This window comes from Megalops cyprinoides, chromosome 1 (assembly GCF_013368585.1).
Source record: "Megalops cyprinoides isolate fMegCyp1 chromosome 1, fMegCyp1.pri, whole genome shotgun sequence".
Lineage (NCBI taxonomy): Eukaryota > Metazoa > Chordata > Actinopteri > Elopiformes > Megalopidae > Megalops > Megalops cyprinoides.
Genome location: NC_050583.1, coordinates 19,630,362 through 19,658,168, shown reverse-complemented (window position 1 = coordinate 19,658,168; position 27,807 = coordinate 19,630,362). Strand labels below are relative to the sequence as shown.

General features: G+C 40.2%; 2 protein-coding genes across 2 annotated transcripts; both read left to right on the top strand.

Annotated features, from left to right (window-relative positions):
• Positions 1 to 1,048: 1,048 nt before the first annotated feature.
• On the top strand, positions 1,049 to 3,804 carry LOC118772417. Its single transcript, XM_036520724.1, has 4 exons — positions 1,049 to 1,168; positions 2,210 to 2,563; positions 3,136 to 3,263; positions 3,490 to 3,804. Exons 1-4 carry the CDS (start codon positions 1,102 to 1,104, stop codon positions 3,583 to 3,585), a joined length of 645 nt encoding a protein of 214 aa, XP_036376617.1. The 5' UTR covers positions 1,049 to 1,101; the 3' UTR covers positions 3,586 to 3,804.
• A 2,218-nt stretch (positions 3,805 to 6,022) lies between these two features.
• Positions 6,023 to 23,677, top strand: fdxr (ferredoxin reductase). Its single transcript, XM_036538181.1, has 13 exons — positions 6,023 to 6,035; positions 6,722 to 6,817; positions 7,815 to 7,912; positions 10,541 to 10,636; positions 11,402 to 11,524; positions 11,692 to 11,805; positions 11,943 to 12,044; positions 15,387 to 15,494; positions 16,432 to 16,516; positions 19,695 to 19,876; positions 20,993 to 21,164; positions 22,470 to 22,643; positions 22,960 to 23,677. Exons 2-13 carry the CDS (start codon positions 6,736 to 6,738, stop codon positions 23,088 to 23,090), a joined length of 1,467 nt encoding a protein of 488 aa, XP_036394074.1. The 5' UTR covers positions 6,023 to 6,035; positions 6,722 to 6,735; the 3' UTR covers positions 23,091 to 23,677.
• The last annotated feature ends 4,130 nt before the right edge of the window (positions 23,678 to 27,807 follow it).

Sequence of the window (27,807 nt, the reverse complement as noted above, 5' to 3'; positions counted from 1 at the left end):
CAATAGGGCTCCTACGGAAATAGAATGAGCTCTGAATTGAGTCTCTTCTATACACCAGCTCAATGTTCTCCCCATCCTGCCTTGGTCGTGACATGCATATGGCTTTAGACAACTATGTGTACATAACTCCTGCATCGAGGAAACATAAATAATTCAGGATGTAGCCATTCAGAAAGTGAACTTTTATGGCCTGCGCAGCTAGACTGTGTAGGCCCAGAGAACCTTATCTGTTTCCACAGGGGCTCTGGTTGGCCTTTGATAGTGCACTGTGTCACAAAGAAAAATTGGATACATTCCTATGGGACACTTCTGAACCAGACGGTGTAATCATAAATTCTGGCTTTGAGAGTTTTGTCAGAGGTTGCAAAAATTTAAGAACATTTCTTTTTTTCTTTTTTAAAAATTTAAGAACATTTCTCTTTTCTGAAGAACACAGAAGCCTTTTGTAAATAATGCATTGTACAAATAAAGAGTACCTTGTATACTTCTTACTAATGTTTTCACTGTAAACTGAATTTTTGAAAACTAAAATGTGAATGTAATGTTTGCTGGCAGATGTGACAGGTCTGTCCTTGTTTAAAATAAAGGAAATATAGCCACTGACCCTGAACATATATGTACAGATACACACATATTTCAATCATTGTTACATTATTTGTTATAACCTTGGCTTTTAGATTCCTAGGACAAATTAAATTGTTTCACACTGCTAGATGTTAGATTTCTGCAGACACAGACACATTTGCTTCAATTTTTGTCAAAAAATTGCCTCATTCCCCTTCAAAGAACAGCCCCAAAATGCTTAAAAGCAATGCCTTCACTTAATTTTCAATGTCAGTGTGAAATCGGAACTATTTACAGACACACTGATGCACACACTCAACCTCTGACCGAAAGCACTGAAGTCTCAAAACACAACTAGCTACCAGGCAAATACGAAATAGCAGAAACCACACTTCCTGATCACATGAGAGACAGAGGAAATGACTGTCTCTTTGTCTTTTCTCATTATTTTCTTGTCATTTGGCATTAGCCTCTGATGTGAGGGCACTGTGAGGCAGTTGATTGAAAGGCTCTCTCACCTCTAGCACAGCCAGCAGAATGAAGCCTCTACTGTGGACCTGTGTGGTGGGGCTCCTCTCCACTTTGGCAGTAAATATCAAGGCAGGTGAGTGAGCAGTGTTGTACACCTCTTCCGAATCGAGTTGGGGATAACTGCCTTATTAAAGGGAAAGCAAAGGGATCACAAAATGCCTAACTTTTTGATGATGCAATCATTTAGCTAATGTATGAGGTTAACGCATGGCGAAAAAAAAACACATAAACTGACATAGCTCAAACTAGTTGCACTGAATATCTTCATGTTTGTGCAAAGTGATGCATGTACATGTGATTGGGAGCTTTTTTTTTTTTTCTTAACGGGCATATCTCTAACTTATATGGTAGTTTGTGATCTGGTCAACAGTGAAGACTGGGAGGGCAGCCAGTGGTTTAAAGAGGTTTCTTGTATCAATGCAATTCAGGTAGTGGAAATGGCAGTGTGAAGTAAAGTGTTCTTGTTCAATACCATACCTCTATGCACATTAATCTTTTAGTCGTGGTGTGGAGACATCCACACACAAGCAGAGAAGGCAATACCTGTGCAAACTCATTCAAACTCTAGATGAACACACAACAGTCACATAGATTAGCTCAGAAGATCTTGTCCGTTTCTAATAAATAATTGCATTCTGTAGCATAACTATGTAAGGGAAATTGACTCTGTGACACACATAGCATGCAGTACTTCTGTTGTCTGCAACAGCTGAGCGAGCACATGAGGGTAGTGCTGTTACAGTCCACAGAAGCAGCCCCTTGATCACTATCACTGAAAAATATCGCAAAGAATTAATTTCTGTTTTTACAAATTCCCCGTGCTTGTACTAAGCATACTGTATCTCAGATTATGCCAAATAATAACCTATAGTAAAAGTCAACTGCAGCAGTGTTGGAATCAGCACTCAGACAGATGAGAAAAAGCTCTCAGTGTGGGAAAGGCCAGTTGTTGCCTCTCCTTAAACCACAGAGGGTGCAGCATTACTGCTCAGTCTTATATGGAACTAAGTGGAGTCAGTGCAAAATCAGGCGGGGAAATGGAGTCCATATCCTGAAGACTACCGTTTGCCCAACATGCCTATGACTGACCTGACCTCTCCTCTTTCCCCTCCAGAATCTATTGTAGTCTCTCAGAGCCCAAAAGCCATTTCTCTTATGAAGGTGAACTCCACTGCTGAGATACGGTGCACAAGCACTATTCCTGGTCCAGCTGGGCTCTCCTTGAGAAGACACTACTCCAAGGATATGGAAGTGCTGTACTATTCATTCCTTGGCAATAAGCTCACTGTGAGCCCAGAGTACCGGAACAGGCTGTCTGTGAGTGGCAAGTGCTGTGACTTCACCCTACATCTGTCCCAGCTCAGGGTGGAAGACACTGATGGCTACTACTGCAAGTGGAGCCAGGTTGATGAAAAAAGAACAGAACCGACATACTACCAGAGCAATGACACAATCATCATCATCAGAGGTACACGGAGAAACAGAAAAACACTGTGAGAAGGAGGCCATGGTTTGATCAGTGTATTGGTTTTGAAATATGTATTCATTAGGAGCCCAACCCTTGCTGCTGATCGATTGAGCTGATCATTCCAGCTGCATTGCGGCACTCCAATTACCTTCATCTTTAGAAAGTCCTGCAAACCTGTATCATTCCTGAAACCTCTTACCAAATGCAGGGACACAACAATCAAAACCAGCAAGTGACCACATCCTCAACACTGTGCTGTGTGGCCGTGGTCTCAGGTTTTGGCAGACCGCTGCACGCTTACCGAGACAAGCACCTATTACCAGAGCATTGAGCATTGAACAAACACATGCTGCTAAGGCTTGTATTTCAGAGGACCATTCCAGGCTGAGGGCCAGACACAGTGATAAGGGAGAGAGGAGTTACAAAACGGGATGATGGGTGGTGTTATCACAGTGCAGCCTTAAACTTAATCTTAGATGTGTTTCAGATGAGTTCAATGCTAGGATAAGGTACCTTTTTTCAGTCCTACGAAGTACATATGTCAACAGTTTTTTTTATCATTTCCTGCCCAGAGAGAGACCCAAAGGAGGACTGCAATCGAAGTCACATCTTGCATCACATTTTGTTCCTGTTGAGCGTGACAGTGAGTGTGGTTGTGGTCTGTGCCTTTATTGGCGTGCTGGCGTGGTGGTGCACAAGGGTAAGCCCTCAGAAACATAATGGATACATGTTAATGTTGATGGTGTTGTTAGGTTTTGCATTCATTAATTTTGCATATGTAAGTAATACCAAGTAATGAATTTTTTGTTAATTCTTAATGAAAGACTTTTGTTTAATTAATTGTTTATCAAATTGTCAATAACATACAGATTGTGGAATTATAGTCTCTCTCTCTCTCTCTCTCTCTCTGCCATATATCCTCACAGACCAAAGAAAGCTACAGACCAGCTGGACTAAATAAAAAACATCGCTGCCTCCACAGTCAACAGAGGACACAAAGGCACATTTATCCCATTATCTAAGCAAGAAAATACAGTTGCACCCTGGGTAAAATTTACTTTTAAAAAGCAAGTTAGCTAAGAAACAGTTGTGTTTTCTTTTCTCTGAAGTGCTGATAAATTGAAATGATTGTGTGTTCTGGTACTCCCCGCATATTGGGTGATACTGTTTTTACTTACCTGCCTTCAGATAAAATGTGATTTTGTGTCACCTGGTGTATTTTTGTAAGTTCCTATTATAGCCATCCCTGAAGTTCAAAACATTTCAATGTGCTTTTATGAAAGTAAGAAATAATGCATTATGAAGGGGAAAAAAAAGACAAAAATGATTTTCTCATGCGTGTGAGTCACTTCAAATATTTGTCAGAGTGTTAATGTCAGCAGAAATCTTAGATCATTTCTGACACACTTCCACCACATCCTGGTCCTTGATGTCTGCTCTTTCTTATCTGTATCAGGTACGTTTTGTGCACCAAGGTGTCCTTCACACAGCTGAGTAGAGACACAAACATTTTCAGTGTTTCTGATGACAGAGATGACCCAAACCTTGCTCATGATTAGCCCATTTCTTTATGAGCTAGAAGCTCTGAAGGGCCACAGGTTGGCCAGCACTGACATTGTACATAATATTTCATTAGTGATAGAATTCTATAAGCCTTACTGGCAGATTATAAGTAAACCCATTTGTTCCTCCTGAATTATAGAACCCTGCAAGCTAAGTAGCTATTTTTATTTTCACCAGAGTTGACTAAAGATTGAAACATAAATTTGCTAGCCAGCTAGCTATAAAATACATTTGACAATGGATTGCTCTTGCTTGCTAGCTACCTATGGAAATTTATTTTCAACGAGTGACCTGGTCCCTTACTTAGCTACTGTATCAGTCAGAAGTTTGGACACACCTGATTGCAAACATGCATTCAGAGAAATTTTGATCTAAAGACTTATACTTAATTTCTTGAAATCTGTTTCCTAGACAAGTATAAATAATGAAGTAGATGCCTTTGTATGAATTTCCTTCCAAAAAAAAAATATTCTAAAAAATATTTTTGAAGAATCTAAAACATAAAATGTACATTTTGATTTGGTTACCAGTTTTTGGTCACTGCATAATTCCATTTGTGTTATGTCTTTACTATTATTCTAAAATGTGGAAAATAGTAAAAATAAAGAAAACCCCTTCAATGAGTAGGTATGTCCACACTTTTTACTGGTACTGTAGTTTCACAATTGCCTAAGTTAGTTAGATAGTAATCTATCTAGGCTGAAAATAAGGCTGACAATTACTCTTGTTTGCTGTCTACATTATATTAAATCAGCCAGCTAAATCATTGAATAGCTGGCTATCTTGATAATAGAATGTGAAAATGTACAGCATCCCATATTCTGACATGCAAATACTCACCATTTACAGACTTTGAAGTCATCATGTCTAAACACCCTGACTAACAATACTGTCACCATTTTCCAGTATTCACAGTATCATTCTAAATAGGTCTGCCATTAAAATTACTGAAAATGACATGAAAAAAATAACATGAAAATTAAGCCGTGTTAAACTTACCATGAAGCCATGTTACAATCTGGGCCACCTCAAACAAACTTTACAAGCACTATTCCACAGTAAACTTACTCCATGTTCCTCATGTTGCTTCTTTTCACTTGGTCTGTAACAGTTAGGAAAGGGAGTGAGGAATAGAAGTCTACAGCATTGCTGTTAAAATAATCCAGGCAGAAGGACAGCAATAAGAATGTACAGAATGGCTTCAATGTGATAAATCCTGCATCCCAGAGTGAACAGACAATTGAGCATACAGAGGAAATGTAAGTGCCTTTAATGGTGACCTGGTATTAGTTGGTATCAGCATGCAAAAATATGCATTGTTTGGGGAAGAAAATCTTTTATTTGTAAACAATATGACTTTGCTCTGTACACCTATATTGAGATTAAAGTTTATTTTTATTTCAATCCATATCTATCTGTATCTATCAAAAGATATTTGCTAAGTAGTTTTGTCATGTTTTTTGTCACTGTTTTGTCAAGATAAATAAATATGGAAGGCACTGTATTAAAAATGTATTTCATTTAACATAGGTTACAACAAAGAGCAAAGTTGTCTTGTTTTCAGATTTATTAGTAGGCATTATACAGTAAGACCAGATAATCATCTCCTAACGTTTTACACGACCAAAATAGTAGACAAACAATATGAAGAGGCCACATTTTCACTACAGAATTGGAAGTGGACCACCCATACTGCAAACATTGAAAAACAGCATGTCCTTGATACGCATGGCAATCTGCGGGCGTCCGCTGTATCGACTATCTCCAATTCTTTGTCCTGCTACAGCGGTGATCACCCTTCGGAGCAAAGAACAATGTCCAAAATCTAACTACAGCCATGGCTCAGAAAAGCGGAACTATTTTTTAAGATACTTGTTTCTGCGGGACGGAGTGCTGCCAGCACTGCACGGTAAAATACACTGAACTTAGCTAATGCTAGCTGGCAAACTAACAGAAGATATTCCCTTGGACAAACTGTTGGAGAATAGGGTGTACTTGATTTGATCTATCGGTGATGTCTGCAGTAGTTGCTACTTGATATGCTCTCTCCATAATACCTGTTGTAGTGTTACTGCAGTGGTATCGCTAGCTATCTTGCTACTGTTGGATGAGCTAACTGGTGAAATTGTAGCCAGTCAAATGACTAACTGTGACAACTGTTTTAAATTTTGAACAAGCTATAAAGCCAATAGGTAGCCACACAACAGAGAAACGCTTTCTTCTGTGTTATGACATCGCAGCAAGTGCATGGCTGGCTAGCCACCAATGGGGCCAAATATAGCGTTACTTAGCTAGACTACCAAGTCTAACGTTATCTGGCACTGTCCTGAAATGAACCGCGTGTTTGCTACTTAACATGTTGGCTTAGCACGGCTGAGTTTCGACGTCTTTCTTTCAACATTTGTTAGCTGGTCATTACGTGCTGACTAGCTAGCTAAAAACGTGAACCAATACATGACAAGCTAGCTAACGAAACAAACACCTAGGGAACGTCAGTTTGCTTGAGTGCACGGAGATGAGCTAACTACGTAACTGGTCAATGGTGTTGAAGCTAGTTATTAAACCTCTTTTATAAGCAAATACCGCCCGTTTCAGAGGACGACGCCAAGATGAACACTTCAAGAGTGTTTGTGTTTAAGCAGCTGAAGTCGCTCTTGAGAGTCAAATGTTCAAGTGCTGCTCCTTCCAATGGTGAGTAACCAAAGAGTAAAGTGTGTCACGTGACGATATACAGTAGCCCTCCTTACAAACCGCAGTTATGAATACAATCATTAAAAGATTCGCTCTTACAAAGCACTTGTGAACGACATATGCAAAAGAAAATGATACAACTGTGAAGAAATTGCATAAACAAACTTTACTTGCTGGCGCCTTTTACTTTACTTGTAAAAATACGCAATTTCATTGTCTGTTGGGTGACCCAGCTAATATAAAAGCTTAACTTTTTCGCTTAATAGCCAGTAGTCGTGTTTGCAGTCAGACCTGTGCTTGTTTATGGAGCCGTTCTTTTTGTATCCTAATATTTCGCATTTGACCAGAAAACATGGTTTTGTTGAGCAGCGGTCACTGGTCAAAAAATGGCGAACGACCGAGAAAAATCGATGCCTTCGCAAAAACGTATCCTGTAGTATTAAATATAAAGTTTGGTATTAAAATGGTCTTTTCACTTGATTGTCACAAGGCATATAGCTAGCTCATGATCGTAGCTGCGTTGCAGCACAGCTTTCTTAATCAGTGCAGTATAACAGCACACTTTTACTTGTAACACAAAGCTGTCGTGTGTTAATAATGTGATTATATTCAAAATGTAATCTTACAAGAAATGAGCAATATCATATGACTGTCTTACAAAATCCGTTTTGGAGTGATTTAATGAAGGTGTCTCCCCTATTATGCGCTTGTGATAAGTATTCACGTGCCAAAGATATTTGGTTGGAGCAGAGCTACAACAACCTATGTTTTCTGTGTAGTGATAATATCCCGAGATGGCCCAGAAGGGTCAGCTGCTCAATAAGACGTTTTTGTTTGTTTGTTGGTCAAGAGTCATCAAGTGCAAAATACAGCACTGTTCAGTTCTCATATAAACACACAGACCTCACTCATCAATCATTGTTATGCAAAAAGTTACACAAAGATTCAGTAGCTCTCATTTTTGCTCATTGTGCTCAATAACACATTTGTTTTACAGATTTGCGAAGGCTGACATCTACACCTGGCTCCTGTCCCAAGGTGTGTGTTGTAGGTGGAGGGCCAGCAGGCTTCTACACTGCTCAGCACCTACTGAAGGTGAGAATTCCGGGTGTGTTTTTCCTGCCCTCACTCAATAGGCAAACAAACTTTAAAGCAATTTTTCATGTTTGTTCAACTAGATGACAAGCTCTGAGAACAGAAGTTATCTGTTTTTGAATCTTGCTCTGGCTGTAAACAGGTTTCAGTTCAGTATGTCAGTATGTAGCTTAATGTGCAGATGGTCCTGTGTAATATTTTCTGTTTAACAAAACTTTTAAAAAAAAAATATGTATGCTTTGTCCAGTAGGTTAAAGAGTGATAAGGACACAAGTAGATTTGTTCAGGCAGTGATGATGTTTAGACCCCAATTATCCAAGCACATGATGACATGATTAAACAAGATCATGGAGCATACTTCCAATATGACAGGAATTCGTTATTCAGACTCACCATAAATTTTAGAATGTTTTTAATGTTTTTTTTTTTCTCTTTATACAACCATCTTTTGGAATTTGTATATTAAGCACATCTCACCACTTCTGTGTCTGCTTGCACATTAGTGTTAATCTTCCTACTCAAGTATCCCGCTTCTATTGTACAAGTTTTTAGTTCTCTCCTAAAATAGTGAAATCTGATCTCCACCAGTCAGGGTTTGAAAAGGAAGACAGAGAAACGATTAATCAGTTGTTCATTTGCACTTTCAGTTATGGTTTTCTGTTTAGCAGTGTAACACGTCTGTGTGCTGCTTTTACATTTGTAAGATCTTCTAGCTTTAGAGATTAATTTATGAGGAAAAAAGAGGAAGAGGAACACTTGCACTCACACATGCAAATAGTTTGCAAATGAGAATGCGCAAACACTGTCTACAATGTCTACAACACAGTGCTTGCATGCACATCTCTTCATTATTTCTTGGTTTTGCCATTTTTTGGTTTTGTGAACTGCTTTTCCTCCAAGTGTTGCCTTTGGGTATGAATTTGTCTTCCAAGCCACTTTACTCACAGCACAATGTGGTAAGGGTCCACTGGGCAAGGTTGATAACCCCTCTAGTAGCTTTAAATGTCTTGTTAGTGAATGCTACCTAGGTTCAGCTTCATATTATATGTACCATATGTAGCCATCACCTAGACTCATGGAGGTGCTTGACCTTGACAGCTCTCTAACCAACAAACTACTGAGTAGCAGGAACAAACTGCACTATGTATAGTTAGATACATTTTTATCAGCCTGTTGGAGCATAACACGGGTGCTTTTGTATTAGTTCATGGTTGCACTCTTTCAGCATTGAACAGCCTATCATGCTAAAATGGTGGCCAGAGGAGACAGAGGGGCTCCATGGTTGATCCCTGGTAAGATTCATCATTTGTAAGAAAGCACCCAAGAATCACTTAAGTTAACTTACTAATGCATACTGCACATGATGAGGGCCAAGTTAAACTCCACATTAAGTTTTAACACATACTTTAAAATTTTCACAATAAGCTTTGTTTGGGTGGTATTTCTTGTACATTAAAATAGTAAAAAAGCGCGAACCATAAATAAAGCCTGGCAATAACTATCCTGCAATAACCATGCTGTGAAGAAGTGCTTACTAATTGTCAGTGGGAGATTTACTTTGAACTCATTTACACCCCTGTGTCCTCTGTTGACAGAACTGGAAATAGCTTTCATGGCCCACCTTTTTAATTAATCCCATTTAGAATTTGAAATGCCTGTGTCTGAGCCCACCAAGCCTCCCTTTACATGGACTAAAGAGATTAAGTTCTTTGAGTCTCTATTCATAAGATCTGAGACCAATGACTAGCCTTGTTGGTCTCTGTACCTTTTTTAGAGTTTCTGTATCTTTTTTATAGTGTGGTGGCAACAGCTGAAGCCAGTATTCTGAATGTGTGATGTAGTGTAATTTATCTCAGTCTTCATTGAATCTTCTGCAATACTCTTCTATGTTGTGTACACTTTATCTTATAGGCTCAATCGAAATATTTACACTTTATTTCCAATATACTGAATTTTCCACTCAGTAGTGTTATGAGGAATATTGAAAGTATGATCCCACCTCAGACCTGGCAGATATCAGGTGCTATGTCAGATTAATGTCTAATGGCTTTTAGACCTTAATGAATCATATGTGAAAAAGCGTACTCAAGTTTTCTTTATTCAATTTTGAATATTCAAGAAATGACTTCGGAGTGACTTATATTAAGTGTCATTAGTCTGCACTTGAAACAGTCCAAGACTATTTACATCTGATTTTTCTTTCTTTCATCCTATCTGTCTTTATTGTAAACCCAAAGAAACAAAGTTTTCTACTTTTGAGTTTTAAACTTTTAAAACTTAATGTTATATAATTTAATGGCACTTTTTAATCCCCCGTACCATCTTTGAATCAAGTGAATCAAGCAGCCATTGATTTTGATGGTTCTCGGGCATTTAGACACACTTATAATATTTATTACTGAAAATATTCAACTAAATGATGGACTAGCCAAATGGACTAGCTATGAATATTTGTTTGTCACTATGCAACCTCTGGAGAATTGATTGCTACTTAGCTAGCTAGCTTTGAGATCAGCTGATAATGTGTCTAATGTTATCTGTGTTTTGCATTTGCTTGTGAGGGTGTTGTTTTTTTTTTGTTGTTGTTGTTGTTTTTTAAGGAATTGTCGTCTCTTCTCCCTTCTGCAGGCTCATCCAGCTGTACAGGTTGACATATATGAGCGTCTGCCTATACCCTTTGGCCTTGTGCGATTTGGAGTGGCACCTGACCACCCAGAAGTCAAGGTAAATGCATTTTTCTCCACTTTGGACCTCTTGGATAGAAATGTTTGTTTCAAGTGAACACTGAAGCCTAGCCACATATTTGTTCACAAGTGCAAATTATAGGAATTTCCATTGTAGAGATGGCACCAGACTAGCTTGTTTAGTTCAGGATATGAGGGATATTCCATCTTCGATTTTGTGGGTCTGCTTGTGTTACTGTTGCTAGTCTACTTAGAACTAGCTCTGGGTGAAACTGGCAAGTTACAGTTAACATCAGCATTAAAAACTACGGAGATAAAATTGTAAGGGAGAAAAGCACGGTGCCATCGATGAATTCAGTAAACACCTAGAACTAGATAGGAATAATATGGAGCCTATCTTTTAAGGAAAACCTCAACTTTGGGGTGCAGACAAAGTCCAGGTAATCAGTTTGATTTGGGCAGATGTTCAATATTGGATGTGATGCTTGCCTGGTTTCAGCCCTATGGTGAAAAATGGAGACAGCTGTAAACTTTTAATAATAACATAAGTAGTCTGGCCTGACATATGTATATTATAGTTTCACCAGAGCGTCACCCTCCAACCCCAGTTCTGAGAGTGCTGAGTCAAAGAGGTTAGAATTGGGAGAGGCAAACATATACAACTCTTAGATAACTAGGCCAGGAAAATGCATTTGCAGTTCACCGATGGCATAGCCAAATGAATGAGACTCGGGTCTAATGAGTAAAACCTATATGTGCTACCCTCCCTGTGTGACAAGCCTTTGTCTATGTGTTTCTCCCACAGAATGTCATCAACACTTTCACTCAGACTGCCCAGCATGAGCGCTGTAGCTTCCATGGCAACGTGAACGTGGGAAAGGATGTGAGCGTGCAGGAGTTGCAGCAGGCTTACCACGCTGTAGTGCTGGTGAGATTCCCTCAGCATCTACATGAGTTGAGCCACCTCCCCTGGCTCTATCCTTTGAGAACATAAAGGATATGTCTGATATATAAAGCACTGATATGGTGCAGCACTAGATGCTGTTTCTGATTGTCTGTCTGCTGGTGTGTGTCTGTGTATGGGCACATATGCAGAGCTATGGAGCTGAGGGGAACCGCAGTTTGGGGGTCCCGGGGGAAAATTTGTCAGGAGTGTACTCCGCTAAAGACTTCGTGGGATGGTACAACGGGCTTCCCAGCAACAAAGACGTGAGTTTGCCTCTAAATCATCATTTTCTGTTGCCAGACTATTTTTGTTGAAAGGATCTTGCTATTGAAATGTAACTGTCCATATTCATGTCAGTTGCTGGTAATCGAATGCTGTGTGGGTCTCTGCTTGTGTCCAGTTGAAGGCTGACCTGCGCAGTGAAACAGCAGTTATTCTGGGTCAGGGGAATGTGGCTCTGGATGTGGCCAGGATATTGCTCTCTCCTCTTGACATACTGAAGGTGAGAACAAAAACTTCTCATATAGTGGTAGATTAGATTGGAATAAAGGTTGGTATGATGGTAATAGACATGTTTTAAATAGATGTAAAGGTATGTGGATATAATGGTAATAGACATGTTTTAATTGGCTCAGAGGTATTTGGCTATAATCATAAAATCATGTTTTTAATTGTAAAGGTATGTGGATATGATGTTAATAACAGATTTTTAATTGTTGTAGTGTGGGTGTGGAGATAATTGTAATAGACATGTTTTTAATTGACTCAAAGGTATTTGGATATGAGAGTAGTACAGTAGCAGTTTTATGTTTAGCACTGTATTCATAGTTAAAACAGTGTTTAAATATGAATACTGTGTGAAAAGATAGTAACTTGTACTGATTACTCACCATTCCCCCTTTTTTCTCTCTCATTGTAATGCAGGAGAAACATAGGTAGATCTGTGCTTTTATGTTACAAAATGTTATAAAATATTTTATATAAAATATTTAGTATATTATAAATGTCCCAAAATATTCTAAAATCCAAGGTGGGGTCACCCAGGGGTCAGTCAAAGGTGCATAATGTGTCAGTCAGAGGTGCTTATTACTAGCATAGGCTGATCCCTACAGCTGAACATATCACAAGGTCTGGGCAGTGTTCTTAGCCAATAATGACCAGGAGTCCAGATTGTCAGAACGTAGTTAACCATTATATTTTTGTTATTGATTGGCCAAATGCTGTGGTTTTAATTGTCTGACTGAAAATTTAAATAATCTGACATTACCTGGAAGCCTACTGTCAGTGTGTCAATGTTCAGAGCTGCAGCAATACCGTATATTATTCTCTTTGTAGATCATTACTTTTCTCTGACAAACCTGTTTGGACAGCATTTAATGTAGAACTGATGTTGCAACAATGTGGAATGTTAATATTGTGGAAAAAGTCACATGTGTGAGTGTCATTATGATAGGACACTCCTAAAATTCCTACCATGTGGCATCTGTCTGTTGACAGTGGAAAAAGATTTTCCCTTAATAAACATGATGCCACTTGGGTGGGTGTGGCTAAACATTTCCCCTGACCTAACCAGTTCTTTTCAATGCAAACAATCTGTCAGTTTTAACGGTTATCATTCCAAATAGCAGACAGTTTTTTTTTTGACAATGCCTGGGATGGTTTACATCATCAATCATTATGTGCAATTATTATTTTTTTAGACTGAGCTTTTCCACTCACAATTTCCCATGATTCTGTCAGGTTGAACCCTTTTATTTTGTGCTTTCAAATTTAATAAGAGTAGATTAATTATAGCAGGAATATTATGGTAATAGCTTTGTCTAGCCAAAGCTTAAGGTATTGGCCCCTAGTCTCATAATGTGGAGTGTGATGCAAGATTATATAAATAATATTTCACATGAAACTAAAAGTACAAATGTTCAGATGGCAGGGGCGGACTGAATCAATAATTCAGGCCGGGAATTTGACTCCATCCTAGGCCACCCTGTTCACGCAAGCCGCCAGACTGCTAATTTTGTAGGCTAGCCTTATTTGTTGATGTAACGGGTACCAGACTAGTTATAAATTTGGCCACTATGTTCATCTGGGAAGAAAGTTATCCAGACTACAAAACACAAAAATTTGGGACTGACCAACAAGTAGCCTATCTGAATACTGAGTTTTCAAGGTGCGCTATAGCTGAGAGTGAACCCTCAAAAACTCAGTAGGAATACACCAATCATAGCACATACAAATGCACAAGGCTAGACACACAAAACAATCAGGCTACACTTTTTAAAAAGAAAATGAGATACAGAGTTAGCTCAAATGTAAAATGATTATCTTTATATTCAAGCATCAAGCATATCAAAAGTATCAAAAAAACTTCACACACACACATTCACTGAAGTTGAACATAAGCTACAACAGTGTAAGTACGTAAAAAGTTTTAGATTACAATGTTCACTCACTGGTGTCCATAAAGCAAACAGCACAAAACTAAACCCATCTATACACTGAGTCAATGAAATTGAATGTTGGCTACATAACTGCAAGTATAATATGAAAGGCCAATAAACATGCCTCTGTATAAACGTTATATCTAATGTTACTGTAGCCTGTTTCACTGTGCAGTGTGTGCATTTTCCCTAGCTTATTTGGCATGACCGAGTGCTGGCAAGTCCATAGTCTAGGTTTACTATTTTTTACTAGTTGAAACATATTGCCTTCAGTGTCATATGATCGCTATGTTGCACTCATTGCTATGATATAATTCCTCCACGAAGACGTAATACGTGCAAACTGTGTAGCCTACGGGCCGTTGTGTCACACTGTTATTAGGTATTTAGCTAGCCATGCCGGGTGTGACGTGTGTGTGTGTGTGTGTGTGTGTGTGTGTGTGTGTGTGTGTGTGTGTGTGTGTTTGTGTGTGTGTGTGTGTGTGTGTGTGTGTGTGTGTGTGTATGTGTATTTTAGCTAGTGTTTTTGACTGACCTGGTCCCTTACTGGAGAACATGTCACTTATTTTGCCGCATTTAGCTGCGTTTGTGGCAAGAAAGAAAAAAGGCCTTTCTCTTTTTTATTCTCTCCCTCTCTGCGCCACTTTTTCTTTTCTTCTGACCGTGACGACTGTCCACTTTGGCGGGCGAATTGTCTAAAATGCTATCGGTGGAGAAGCAGGTAGACGGTTGCTATGTGTGTCGCCTAGAGACGTGATGCGGCGAGAGTGAGAGTTGCGCCTGATGCGTGGATTCGGTCCGTCAACTCATTCTTGCTCGCTATATTATCGCTGGTCAAGTTGACTGTTCATGCAGGCCAAAACGACCCTCAGGCCACTAGGAAATGTCCCGGTGCTCCCAATGGGCTCTGCACATGTGTCAGATGGTATCGCAGCTGCACAAAATTGCAAGCAAACCCTATGGGAAGAGGAAGGAAATGAGATCTCACAATTTCTTGATTTAATACTCATCCATCCAAATGGGGACAGTAAAGAGTTTGGAAGCATTATCGAACACAACTTGGAAATAGCTGAGAGTGACTCTGTCCTGCCTAAAGTCTTCTGAGAATCTCCACTTTTTAGCAGACTCAACCATCTGTTGCAGCATGAAAATTACTGTATTTTTTCACCTTAAAGACACTACTTTTCCAAGTTTAAATATTGGGTTTTTCCAATATCTGTACATTTTCACTTCTGCACACTTTGTGCCAGAGATTAATTTGCCAAGGACTATTTTTTGTGTGTGTGTGAAGGTTTGTTGTCCTCTTTCCTTTTGACACCCCAACGGTTGTCGCATTTTGTCTGTTCTGTCCCGCATGTGTGCAGTGAACACCATTGACTCTTTGACTCCGCCTCTCCTCTCCACAGAAGACGGACATTACGCAGCCTGCCCTAGAGGCGCTGGCTGCCAGCAGGGTACGTCGGGTCCTGATCGTGGGCCGGCGGGGACCCCTCCAGGTTGCCTGTACCATCAAAGTGAGCCTGCTCGCACCACATCTCTCCTGATGCATACTAAAATGTCAGACCTACAATGGTAGGTCTGACATTTTAGTCAGGTTTCACCAACAGCATTGTGGCACTGATCACAATGACTTTAAACAAACCTTCATAGGGGTTGCTGTTTGCCATTTCAAAGGTCTACACGATGTGATACATTCAACAGAAACCAGTCAATAGAGGGTGAAAATGTTTTTTTTTTCCTTAAACAAAGTTTCAAGCCTTCTATTAAAAGTCTTTTAGAAGGTGAAAAAGGTTCATCCAGTGATGGAATGAAGTTTTGCATTTACAATGCTTGGGTCATGGAAAATCAACTTGCGATACCTGTTTATTAATTCAGTTTCCTTTTCCTATAACTGAGCACACAGTTCATAGTGCCACCACTCCATTGTACAGGCAGTAAGCAGCCTGAAAGTATTGTCATATGGATGTTTTGGGTTTTTTTGGTTGATGTCACATAGTGAGCCTACTTCAGTAGGTGTTGTGGTCATGGTAGGGTGCTGTTATGAGAACATCTCTGAGATCTTTTTCATTTTTCCTTGTTTATCTGTGACAGGTTATTTAGATTTATTTTCAGTCATCAGACTTGGCAATGTGTGTAAGGATGAGAGTAATTGAGAGTTACGCAACAATCTGTCATAGGCATTGGTTTTAAATGTGCATAGTTTAGGGGATCTGATGAAGAGCTGTAAAAATTAAAATTAATATTGTGTATTTATCTGTGTAAAAAATTGTTACTGAGTTTAAAAATGGCAAATTATGCTTAAAAAGTCTCCATATTGACTGCACAGAAAAGCATGTGGTCTCATGTTCGTTACAGGCACAAATAGCAATGTATCGCTTTCATTTCCCCTTATTATCTGTTGAGAGCTCCAAAATATATCATTGCTCAATTAATGCCAAATGTTTCACCCAGGAACTCAGAGAGATGGTCAACCTGCCAGGCACAAAGCCCGAAATGGTGACTGCGGAATTCCAAGGCATAGCAGAGGCACTGAAAGGTGAAAGAACTGAACGAAGAGAGAGTGGGGAAGTGTGGGGGGTGAGAAATAGAGATTTAAAAATGGATAGTGAGAGGAACAGCAAAAGCATCTTGCTGTTTTACATGACCTCTACTCCTAATTAAAGGCAGCATAATCATAAACCATGACACCAAGACATGACTGATTTAGCCACACTGTTCAGTTATCAGTTTCACAGCTGTAGAATATCTTAAAAGTAAGTTCTGAACGAGCACTGTCCGATAGCTCCCTCGAGCCATAAATGTCTTTTCTGTGGTTTTGCTTTGTAAATAGGGAACACCAATTTTAAGGATACGTCCTCCATCCCAGCCAGAAAGAATGAACAGGTCTTAAAATGATACGATAACTCTTTAATCTCTTTAAACCATATGATATAAAATGCATCTTTGTTTTATTTGATGTATATTTGATATACATTTGAATTGGTAGTAGACCTATACACCTGGTGTTTTGTGTACATAAAAAATACAAATATGTGTAATACATAGTAATGTTCCCTGAAGTCTGACGTTAATCCTACGTTTGTGATAGCACTGACTAAATCAAAATTCCAGCTGTCTTGCTGTTAACAAAGGGCCAGACAATGTTTATAAACAGATGAATGGGTGAAAGTTATCATTGCATCTTAGACTAAAGTGTAAGTTTTATCCACAGGCCTTACTACCGCAGGGTTACTGGTGGCAAAAGCAGTTTAGCCACTGATCCTGCTCTAAGGACTGTGGAACGAGCTGTCCAGCATGTCCTTCACACTTACTTCAGTTGATCTCATTAGCGGGAAATACCCACTCCCTTGTGTGCTTCTCTTATGCCCTTCGATCTTATCTATGTGCAATTTGCTGTCGCAACAGTCCAGAGCTGGATGGAGATCAAAAGCACTGGAAGTCAGGCCAAACAACTCATTCTTTTGTTGACATTGTAAAATCGCAAGAGTCTGTGGCACCATGTGGGTACATGCACTTTGAGGTCACATGGTAGATCTATGGGACTGATTGGATGGGAGATTAAATAGTATCATAGGTTCATACCTACTGGTGCTTGGGTTGGCTCTTTTCTTTTAAGTTTTACCACTACAGAGAGACTGTGATAATGATATAAAAAAACAATTGCATGCCTGTTTTGAAGGCAGCGATCTTCACTGTGAAAACATCAGACTTGAAAATTTGACTCGTAATGTGTCTGCGTTTGTCATGTTAAAGACGTGCAATCGATACTTTAGCGCATTTGTCAATGGAATCGAAAGTGTGTGGTATCTCATTATTCACTGCTCATCAGCTGGTGAAAAAACTTTTGACTCCGGATGTTATCAAGTGTTTCGCATTCCAAACTCTTCCACCTATCGTCTTGATTTAATTTTGTGTCTGCTATCGCAATCACAGCCAAAGCATGCATGACAGGTCCAGTCAGGTTTTGAAACCACAGATGTTTGGTTGGTGATCTTTCCATGTTGTGGGTGTGCTCTATTTGCAAGCCTATATTTACCGATACACATTCTGTCCGTGTTTGTGAACAAACACAAAGCAAAATGGTCATAGGAAAACAGCAATGGTAACATTTATTTCATATGTAGTGAAATGGATTTATGTAAAATGTTGTTATTACAGTAGTAGTGGATGCCTCTCCACATAGGCCTGTTTGAACCAACTTCATTCTTCTCATAGCCACCTGTCAAGTGTTTTGGTATTACAGACAATTGTACTTGCATTGGCAGATTATAAGGACCATTTAAATACTATTACACTCTTCATTTGCACCAATCCATACGTCATTACAAATGATCAAACCCCTCAAAGAGTGAGCACTTAAAAATAAGGGTTAAATGGCAACTTTACCTAGTGTCTTGCTTGCAGTGCCCGCAGTGTGCCAGAATTGTGCAGGTGCCTTGCATTCAATCATTCGGTCATCTTAGTTCGCCTTCTAAATTGGCCCCTCTTTGTTCTTTGTTGACTTCCTCTGAGCTCAATCAAGCCAGCAAAACTAAGAAATATTAACACTTCCTGTTTTTTTTTTTTTTTTGGTCAGAATAATAATTCCCTTAATGGAATGCTTCTTACGTTAATGGGAGTTCAAACTTTGAAAGCAGTTGAAATGAGTCAGAACACCCTCTAGCCAGAATAAATGGGTCTGAACAGAAAACTTACAAAGTCTTATATTTGCTGGGCTTTTACTGTAGCCCAATATGCTACATGGCACTGTTGTGCTCCTATGGTATGTATGACTCATTAAATATTGGGCTATAGAGAAAAAAACTACAGAAAGTGTATTTATGAAAGTGGGTTCATTATACTCAAAGGAACATCCAAGACATATGAGTCTGAACTGAAATCTTTGTCTTGTGAAGTATCGCTGGGCTTTTCCTGCAGCCCTGTAGTCTGCTTAGGCATCATTGTGCCTGTAAGGGTATGGCGCATATATACTGGGCTGAAGAAGGAAACCACCAAGGCTACTTTTATTTCCTTGAAAAGTTAAGTGCAGTGTGAATGATGAAATGATCTGGCCTTGCAACTATTGATGTCACACAGTGTTTATTTTCTTGCCATACAAGCTTGGCTTGCACAAGGGCAGATTCATTTGTAGTGGGATAGTTTATCTTATCATCTAGGCGGTTTTAAGACAGAGCCAGCAGATATCACAACCATCTCAAAACAATCATTGTCTCTTTGGCTGGGCTGCCAAATTTGTAGATATTGAATAAGTGGGACTGTAGATTGTTAAAGCATCTACATGAACTTTGTTGCAGCCGTTTGCTATGCAAACAGATTTCTTTGTTAAAATTAGTGATTTGGATCACTAATTAGAAAGGTGGCTGTCAGCAGAGTTCTGTGTGGTATTCATGTAACCTTTGGGGCCCTGCAGCTTTTTTTTTTAAACAAAGGCATTAAGCAGATTAAAGGGTTACATTGTTAGGTTCCTGTAGTTTATATAGTTTTATCTTCATTTAGTTATTTGTAATTAGTGATTGTTACAACATGTAAAAAAATCAAATATGTACATTTTATTGCTTTTGTTTCACATGTATTCTCTGTCTTATGTACTTTTATATCATGTTTTTTCAAGGGTAGTTATATGACAGGTGCAGTAACACTTTTGAATCTCAATGCCAGTTATATATGTTTTTTTTCTTTAATTACAGTTGTTTTACCTTTGTGATTCTGCTCAGATCTCCCCAGGCCGAGGAAGAGGCTGACGGAGCTCATGCTGAAAGCAGCCCAGGGGAGCTGTGAGGGTGGGGGCGCGGAGAAGAGGTGGGGCTTCCGTTTCCTGCGCAGCCCCGTGGAGATCCTGCCCGCTCCTGATGTGAGCAGAGCCGCAGGGATCCGACTGGGCATCAACCGGCTGGAGGTCAGGCTCACTGAGGGCCCCACACTGACGGCCACACACTGACGGCCCCACACTGACGGCCCCACACTGACGGCCCCACACTGACGGCCCCACACTGACGGCCCCACACTGACGGCCCCACACTGACGGCCTCACACTGACGGCCACACACTGACGGCCACACACTGAGGGCCTCACACTGAGGTCCTCACACTGAGGTCCTCACACTGAGGGTCACACACCGAGGGACACACACCGAGGGCCCCACACTGAGGGACACACACTGAGGGACACACACTGAGGGCCACACACTGAGGGCCACACACTGAGGGCCCCACACTGAGGGCCCCACACCGAGGGACACACACTGAGGGCCCCACACTGAGGGCCACACACTGAGGGCCACACACTGAGGGCCACACACTGAGGGCCACACACTGAGGGCCACACACTGAGGGCCACACACTGAGGGTCACACACCGAGGGACACACACTGCACAGCTTCTCTTTTGTCTCTCCTGTCCCACAATGTCAAAAATGTAATGCTGCATTCGTGCACGCAGATGGGAGCATGTATTTTAGTTTCATTTCTGATTGTTACCAAAAAGGGCATCTTTCCGTTCCATTTTAAGTCTTACAGATCAAGCAATGTCAAGTCACATGAATTAGCATTAGCATGAAACAGCATTAGATGAATTCTATGAGTGAGCTATTCAGTGATTTTCTATGAAGCTTGTAAATGTGAAAAAAAAATCATGCTTTGCGTATTGATAATGGCATATCAGTACATATGGATGAGAATTTTTGTGCAAAATAAGTTTCACATGTTGCTGGATTCTGCATAAACAGGCCTAAAGTGAAAGTGCACTTTGAGATCAAATTTCCCCAAATTTCCACCGCTCCACCAAATACCGATGGCCTGATAAGAGTTGCCGTGGTGGAATTTGGAAAATTCATGTGACTAGAGCTAGTACTGGTGCAGCGTGTTGCAACATGTCTGCCCATGTTTCTCTATCTGGATACGTTGCACTGTATCTGCCCATACTTCCCAAGAATGTGTGTCTGCTCCCACTCTGTGTTTGCGCAGATTGTGGCCTTGATATCGCCCACTTAATCCTTCTATTGTTCTGTGCCAAGGGCTCAGGGGAGGGGGCCCGGGCCGTGCCAACTGGTGAAGTCGAGGACGTGGAGTGCGGTCTTATTATAAGTAGCATCGGGTACCAAAGCCTGCCCATCGACCCTGCTGTGCCCTTTGACCCTCGCAAGGCCATCATCCCTAACAGGATGGGAAGAGTGCAGGAAGCAGCAGGTGAGGAGAGGTGGAAAGCAGTCAAGTGTGTGACAGAAGCAATTTCAATGTTGAGTACTGTCAGCAGGACAAGGTAGAAATTAGCAAAAGGTACATTTTAAACTCTAAGAAATATTTTTTACACAGTTATCAATACTGGGAATAGATTATCAGGATTCTTTGTATAAGAAGAGACAATTGGATTGTTTAAGACAAGGCTTAGCACAATCTTTCCTTATGTTCTAATGAGTTCATTACAATTTACAATTTACAGTTTGGCATTTCGCAGAGGCTTTTAAACCAAAGCGACTTACAATTAGTGCATCAGTCAAGTTTAGCTGACTTCCTCATAGGCAAAAGATCACAGTAGGACTGCAAGTTAATTATTTACAGTACCATGCTCCTGTATATCCTGAAATATTAAAACATAAATCTGCAAGCAAAACCTGCAACATAGAGACAGGGTTAGTACAGAAGATTTTTTTTACATTTTATACCATGACGCATAGATACATAACAGAAAGGTTACACAATAGGGGACAGGTGGGTTCTGAAAAGGTGGGTTTTTAGGCTCCTGCGGAAGATTGTGAGTGATTCTGCAGTTCTGACCACCACCACGGAACGAGGGCAGAAAAAAGACGTGGCCAAGTGGTACGGCTGCCAGGTTCCCAAAGTGAGGGGACCGCCCGATGCCCAGAGGAGGTTGAGTGGAGAGATCTGGTTGGAGTGTATGGAGTGATCAGAGACTGAACAGAGAACTGAACTTTTAAGTTCATGAACTTAAAACACAAAAGCACGAGTATGTAAAAGGGCCACAAAGATTTTATTGTTGTGAAAAGCCTAGACTTTCTGTTGATTACACAGTGATGGCATAGGGTGAATATTACCATAAGTTCAGTGGCACTGGAATTCAGAACAGCATAACCAGTGGGCTGAAAACATACAAGTGTCTTTTTTTTCAGTTCCTTACAAAGTAGTATGGTCTGAGCCCAACAAAAGTGGTATTGTCTGTTTATAGCCTCATTAATCTACTACATGTATAGTCAGTACAAGTGAACTCATGGCTGAGTGAAGGGAAAAAAGTCCCCCATGTGCAGACAGAAAGGAAATGTTTTAAAAGGGAGCACAACTAATCTCTGCTTTCCTGCTGGAATTGGTGATAGGGCTTATGGTTTATGTTTTTTCTGGATGAGATAGTGCTGGTTCCAAAACCATCTGGCTGGAATTCACCGTAGTGTAATCAAACAGCAGTCTGAATGTGGGAGTCCCCCCGGGCCATCAACACGTAACCATCCAGACCTCGTGTTGTGTTGCTACCCTCTGAAGGTCTGTATTGCAGTGGATGGGTGAAACGTGGTCCCACGGGGGTCATTGCCACCACCATGAATGACAGCTTCGACACGGCCCGCTCGCTCATCCAGGACATGGAGACTGGGGAGCTTGACATTTCTACTGCTAAGATGGGTTCACAAGCTGTCGCTCCCCTCCTATTGAAGCGAGGTAAAGCAACCATCCGCACAGCAGTAAAGAGGCTTACTGAGATGTGCTTTTCATCCATTTGTGTGTTTCTGCCCAGCACTACACTGTGTTTCAGCCATATATAGTTGTGTGTGTGTGTGTGTGTGTGCGTGCAACACTGTTGTAAGTGAAAGCAACTAAAAAATCAGGACTTTGTATTTTGTACCTTGTATAATTGTATATCTCCTGTCCTCTTAGTATTCCTTTGTTATCTCATTTTTAATTACACTGATTGTGTGCCTCTGTGCTACCTGGAGCATTGCTCTGACTACACTGTCCCAACTGTGTGCTTTCACAGGGGTGAGCCCAGTGTCATTTTCGGACTGGGAGAAGATTGACACAGAGGAGATGAAGAGGGGGAAGGCAGCAGGAAAACCCAGGGAAAAGATGCTGGATGTGGCAGAGATGCTGAAGGCAGCTCATGCCTGAGGGTCACAGACACAGTAAATTAGGGCACAAGGGCACAAACGCTCACAAGCATTTTTACATTGGCACACAGTCATGGTGAGGCTGTCATAATTGTGTAGCAATGGCAGCTTTACTCAACTTTTCGTCAGTGATCCACGTTTTGCCAATTTTCTTTAATAAAAGATAGATAATGTGGAAATTCAGTACCTCGCACATTTCAGCTGTCAGATTGAAAACATCACCCGTGGCAGCCATTTTGTCCCTGGCGGTGTAATTACTGATCACGGCTGAAATTATGGGCACAAGCAAAGCAGGAATTGCTGCCGTGGGCGCTGCAGCAGCCGCAGTGTTCAGAGGTGGACAGGTTTCTGCAAACTAGTCAGTTTTCTAGTAGCCCTCCTTTACCCTCAGAATTCAGGTGGCTTACTTTGGATTCATAAAAAATTTGCAGCCTGGCTACAGAAAAGCTTCTGTGAGAGGTAGTTCTTGATTTTTTTTTTAAGATACACATACTAAACAACTTAAATATAAATCCCAATGCTACATAAAGTTAACACTTTCATTTACTGGCCACAGGTAATTCTTTTATAATTTGTAATTTATATTTAGCCCAGAACTGTATTTTGCAGAAGGTAAACAGCAGTTTTTTTCCTTTTAATGTTTAAATACAAAAATACCATATAATGGTAATTTTATAAAAGTAGGTTTTTCTGTTTTTTTTTTTTTTTCCCCATACATGTTTCCTCAGAACATTCAAGGCAAGATTACCGTACATTTTCCTAAACACATTTTCTCAACACAGTTGAGAGAAAATATCAACTTTTCACCTTGTCAGATACTCTGCCGTATTCCATGAAGCATTCCTTGGAGCTGAAAACGGGACAGTCTGATATAGCCTGCAGTGACCTGAGTAAAGTGAGACAGCCCTGTGAACTGTATGTCCATTTCCCCATGATAATGTAGATACTTTTCACAATCTGAGACCAGGAGAGGTTACCTACAAAACATTTAAATAAATCATACAGAGCTGTGAATGAAGAGTGTATGGGATTCATAAAGGAGACCTTTTAAAAAAATCTTTAACAAAGCAGTTGATTCCTATGGAAATTAGAGTCATAATGAAAAAAAGAATAAAAAACATCTTGCACAAAACAAGCTTGAGCCTTTGATTCTGAGCACCTGTGTTGTCAGAAGACATAAGGGCTCAGAAAGTGATCAAAGGTGTGGAATGTGATCCACATTCAAACCTCTGTCCTCAAACAGATGCACAAACAACTGAAGACCTTTCAAAGGCATAAACATGTCAAACATGTTTACACAGGTTGATCACAAAGGCAGCAGAGCACTGATAGCATAAACATTAGGGAAATCTAATCTAATCTAGGGACCGGTCTAGTTTAAAAAAATGAACTCGAATCATTTTTACTTGACAAGTGCCTGACAATATTTCTAATGAATATCTTTAGAATAATTGTTACGAGAGTCTATTTTTGACCACAGGCATCAAAAGGAAGCACACAATAATTACTTAGTTACCAGTTACTGAAGATTATAAGGATAGCTCACATCATCTTAAGTATATTTACTGGGAGTACTCAATACATGTGCGCTGTTTTAATCAGGAGTACTTGTTGGATGCATACACCATTAAGCCTAAAGCAGCATGCTGGGAAAAAAAATTAAAAGTATAAAAACTGAAGGTAGTTGAAGGGATAAACTAGTGCAAGAGGTGCAAAGTTTAAATGTTTCTGTTATGTTCATACGATGATGAGCATTCATTGCAGGGTGCTCACACACACAGGGAAACACAAGAGGTCTCAATTAAGGTAGACAGTGTGACATCTGTGGTGGGTGGAAACTTCTAGAGTATTCGCAGAGTCCTCACAGGGACATGGGTCAGAACATGACATACTGCATACTTAAGCAAGCCTGGATTACATTTATCCCAGCAATTCCAATAGTTGCCGTCCTTACTTTAAACCTTTTAAGACCACCCACTCAGAATAGTTGCAAGGTTTGAGTAGACAATCAAGGAAACTGTTAAAGAGAAGGAAGATTAAGCTAATGCTCTGAGCTTCCTGTCCCCGCTTACTCTCCGTCACAGATCAGCCGAAGGTCAATTTAAGTTTATCATTATTATTGTACTTGTTTATCTGTGCTTGGTATAGAAGTCCAGAAATGTCCTAGCCATAAAATCACAAACTTAATTTTTCTTGTCTTTCTTGGGCCATGACATGCAAGGCAATACATAATACAGAATAATGCCAGAAATTGTAGATTTTTTCTTTAATAGGCACTGTTCACATATCTTTTCCTGTATTCTGTTCCTAATTAATATTTTGTTATTATGAATCTACAATGTGTTCCTACCCTCCTTTAAAAGACTTTATCATGCAAACCCATTAGTGCTCCATACCACATACAGGACCATATGTGTCTGACCTGAATTGTTGATACATTGCTGCTGCTGCACTTGATGGGGTTTCCAGGGGAGGAAGACAGCTTAATGGGTGGAGCTGGGATCAAAACCCTCGTCTCCACAGGTCAGCCACATTACCACAGCACTGAAAGGCCAGACTTTACAGTGAGGCAGAAATGTACCCGCTACAAGCTCTCACTCGATATGAAATGAGGTACGGTTTTTTAAAATATTATTTTTTAAAATTCTACTATTCCTTCAAGCAGTAGCATGAACAGGATAGTCATTTCTTGAGATAAACAGATTACCAGACAACCCACAACTGAAAAGTCAGTTTCTTGGTAATTTGTTGTTGATCGAAAAACACTTAAAATCTTCTAGTGAACTGTAGAACAAATTGGGGTGTAAGATTATTTAGGGAATGCTGGCTCTCTGTACACTATGATTGCTCAGCGACATACAAAAGTGCATACAGTAAGTATAGTGACAGTGCGGGGACATGATGTGTACAGTTCCACAACAAGACAGTAGTTCTCAGCTGAGAGCAAAGTCTGTTACAGGATGCAGTACTAGCTAATTTATACAACCACAGAGTATAGGGCAGCTAACAAGATCCAAATTCAAAACAGCGCGATGAGTGCCAGAGTGAAGGCGGTAACAACAAAAAACAAAAAACACAGCAATTTTTAACAGCAGGGGTGTATTCCAGAAAGGAGGTTCAACAAACTCTGAGTTAAACCCTGACCTATGAGGTAACAAACTCTGAGACAGGAAACTCTGAGTTTACGGTTCCCATACAGCTGTTCTGGGTTAGTTCAATTAACTCTGAGTAGGTTTACCTCGAGTTACGCACGTGCCCGACAACTATAAAAAGCCGTCATCAATAGACCTCCAATTCATTGATTCACCATGGCAGTAGGCGAACGCAACCGTTCATCGTATTTCACGCCACTGGAACTAGAGATACTCCTAAAAGCTTACGGCAACTACAAACACATTATAAGAAAAAAAGTAACATAGCAGCAAAAGGCAAGACAGGCAGCATGGGAGTCCATTGCTGCCAGAGTCAATGCGTATGTAACTTTGATAATGTAGATTGCTCAGCCTTTTCTTGTCTCTTAACAGCGTATGATCCTATTAAATAATTAGGCCCTACGAATAGGCTAGTGAATACCATTGTTAAATGCTATTTCGGTTTATTTGACAATAAAACTGGCCCTTACAAAAATAACTGCAGTTATGGGACTGAAAAACAATGTTTTTTCGTGTAGTAAATATATTGCATTTCCTGCATATTAACTGCAAATAATCCTTCAAATACTGCAGTTTCAATGCAGTTTTGATACTCAGAAAACTGCAGTTTCACAGTACTGCAGTAGGACAGTTATTTCCGTCTAAGGAGAATATCTATAGTTGCAGTTCCGCTGGCGTGAAGCGCACATGGCAGCAGTTAAAAATGAAATGTAAAAACATCGTGCAAACAGGTAAGGCATATGACTTTGGTTTGAAGTGTGTGTGTATATAGTGTGAAATTTAGACTATGTATGTAGAGCTAAGTGTCGGTTTAACATATAGGCCTAAGTGTTCCTTGATATAGTAGGTAACTTTTTTTATTTTGCCTCTTTCCAGCTAAAGACGGCGGGGGCCCGCAAAACGGGTGGGCCACCGCCACCACCTCTGACTGAGGATGAGCAACTGGCTATGACCATGCAGAGGTTGCAGCAGAATGAGTAATACAATTGACAAAATTAATATTAATTGAATGGATGACAAACTCTCAGGCACCTGCAATCCTGTAGAATTCCTCTTTAACGGCATTGACAGGTTTGTGCCCGGGGAAATCTACAAAATTGTGCAGCAGACCTTTAAGTGCAAGACACACTTTTCTAACGGCTCTGCCAACTGTTGCTTTGCCTACGTGTTCTGCATCACCAATGTTGTATAGGAAACTTCCATTGGTAAAAAAGCGTAGAGCAATGCACAAAATTTGTTCTGATTTCAGCGTATGCCCGCGGTGAGTGATATTGCCGATGAAAGGCCGTATGATATTGTTGAGGTATGTAAGTGATTGTGAAAAAATCCAATATCTTTCTATTAGGTACTCATCTGGGAATATGTCTACACGGGGTCGGAAAAACCTCTCCCGACGTAAATCTGCGCAAATCAGCTCTGCCTCAATATCAATGGGATTTCTCATGAAAGGACACCCCATGTTCTTAAATTAAGTAGCCTACGAAAAAGTCTGTAAGGACTTCGCAGAAACTGGAACCAGCTTCTTCTTCCTACATGGCCTAATGCAAATTAACTTGGTTTTAACAG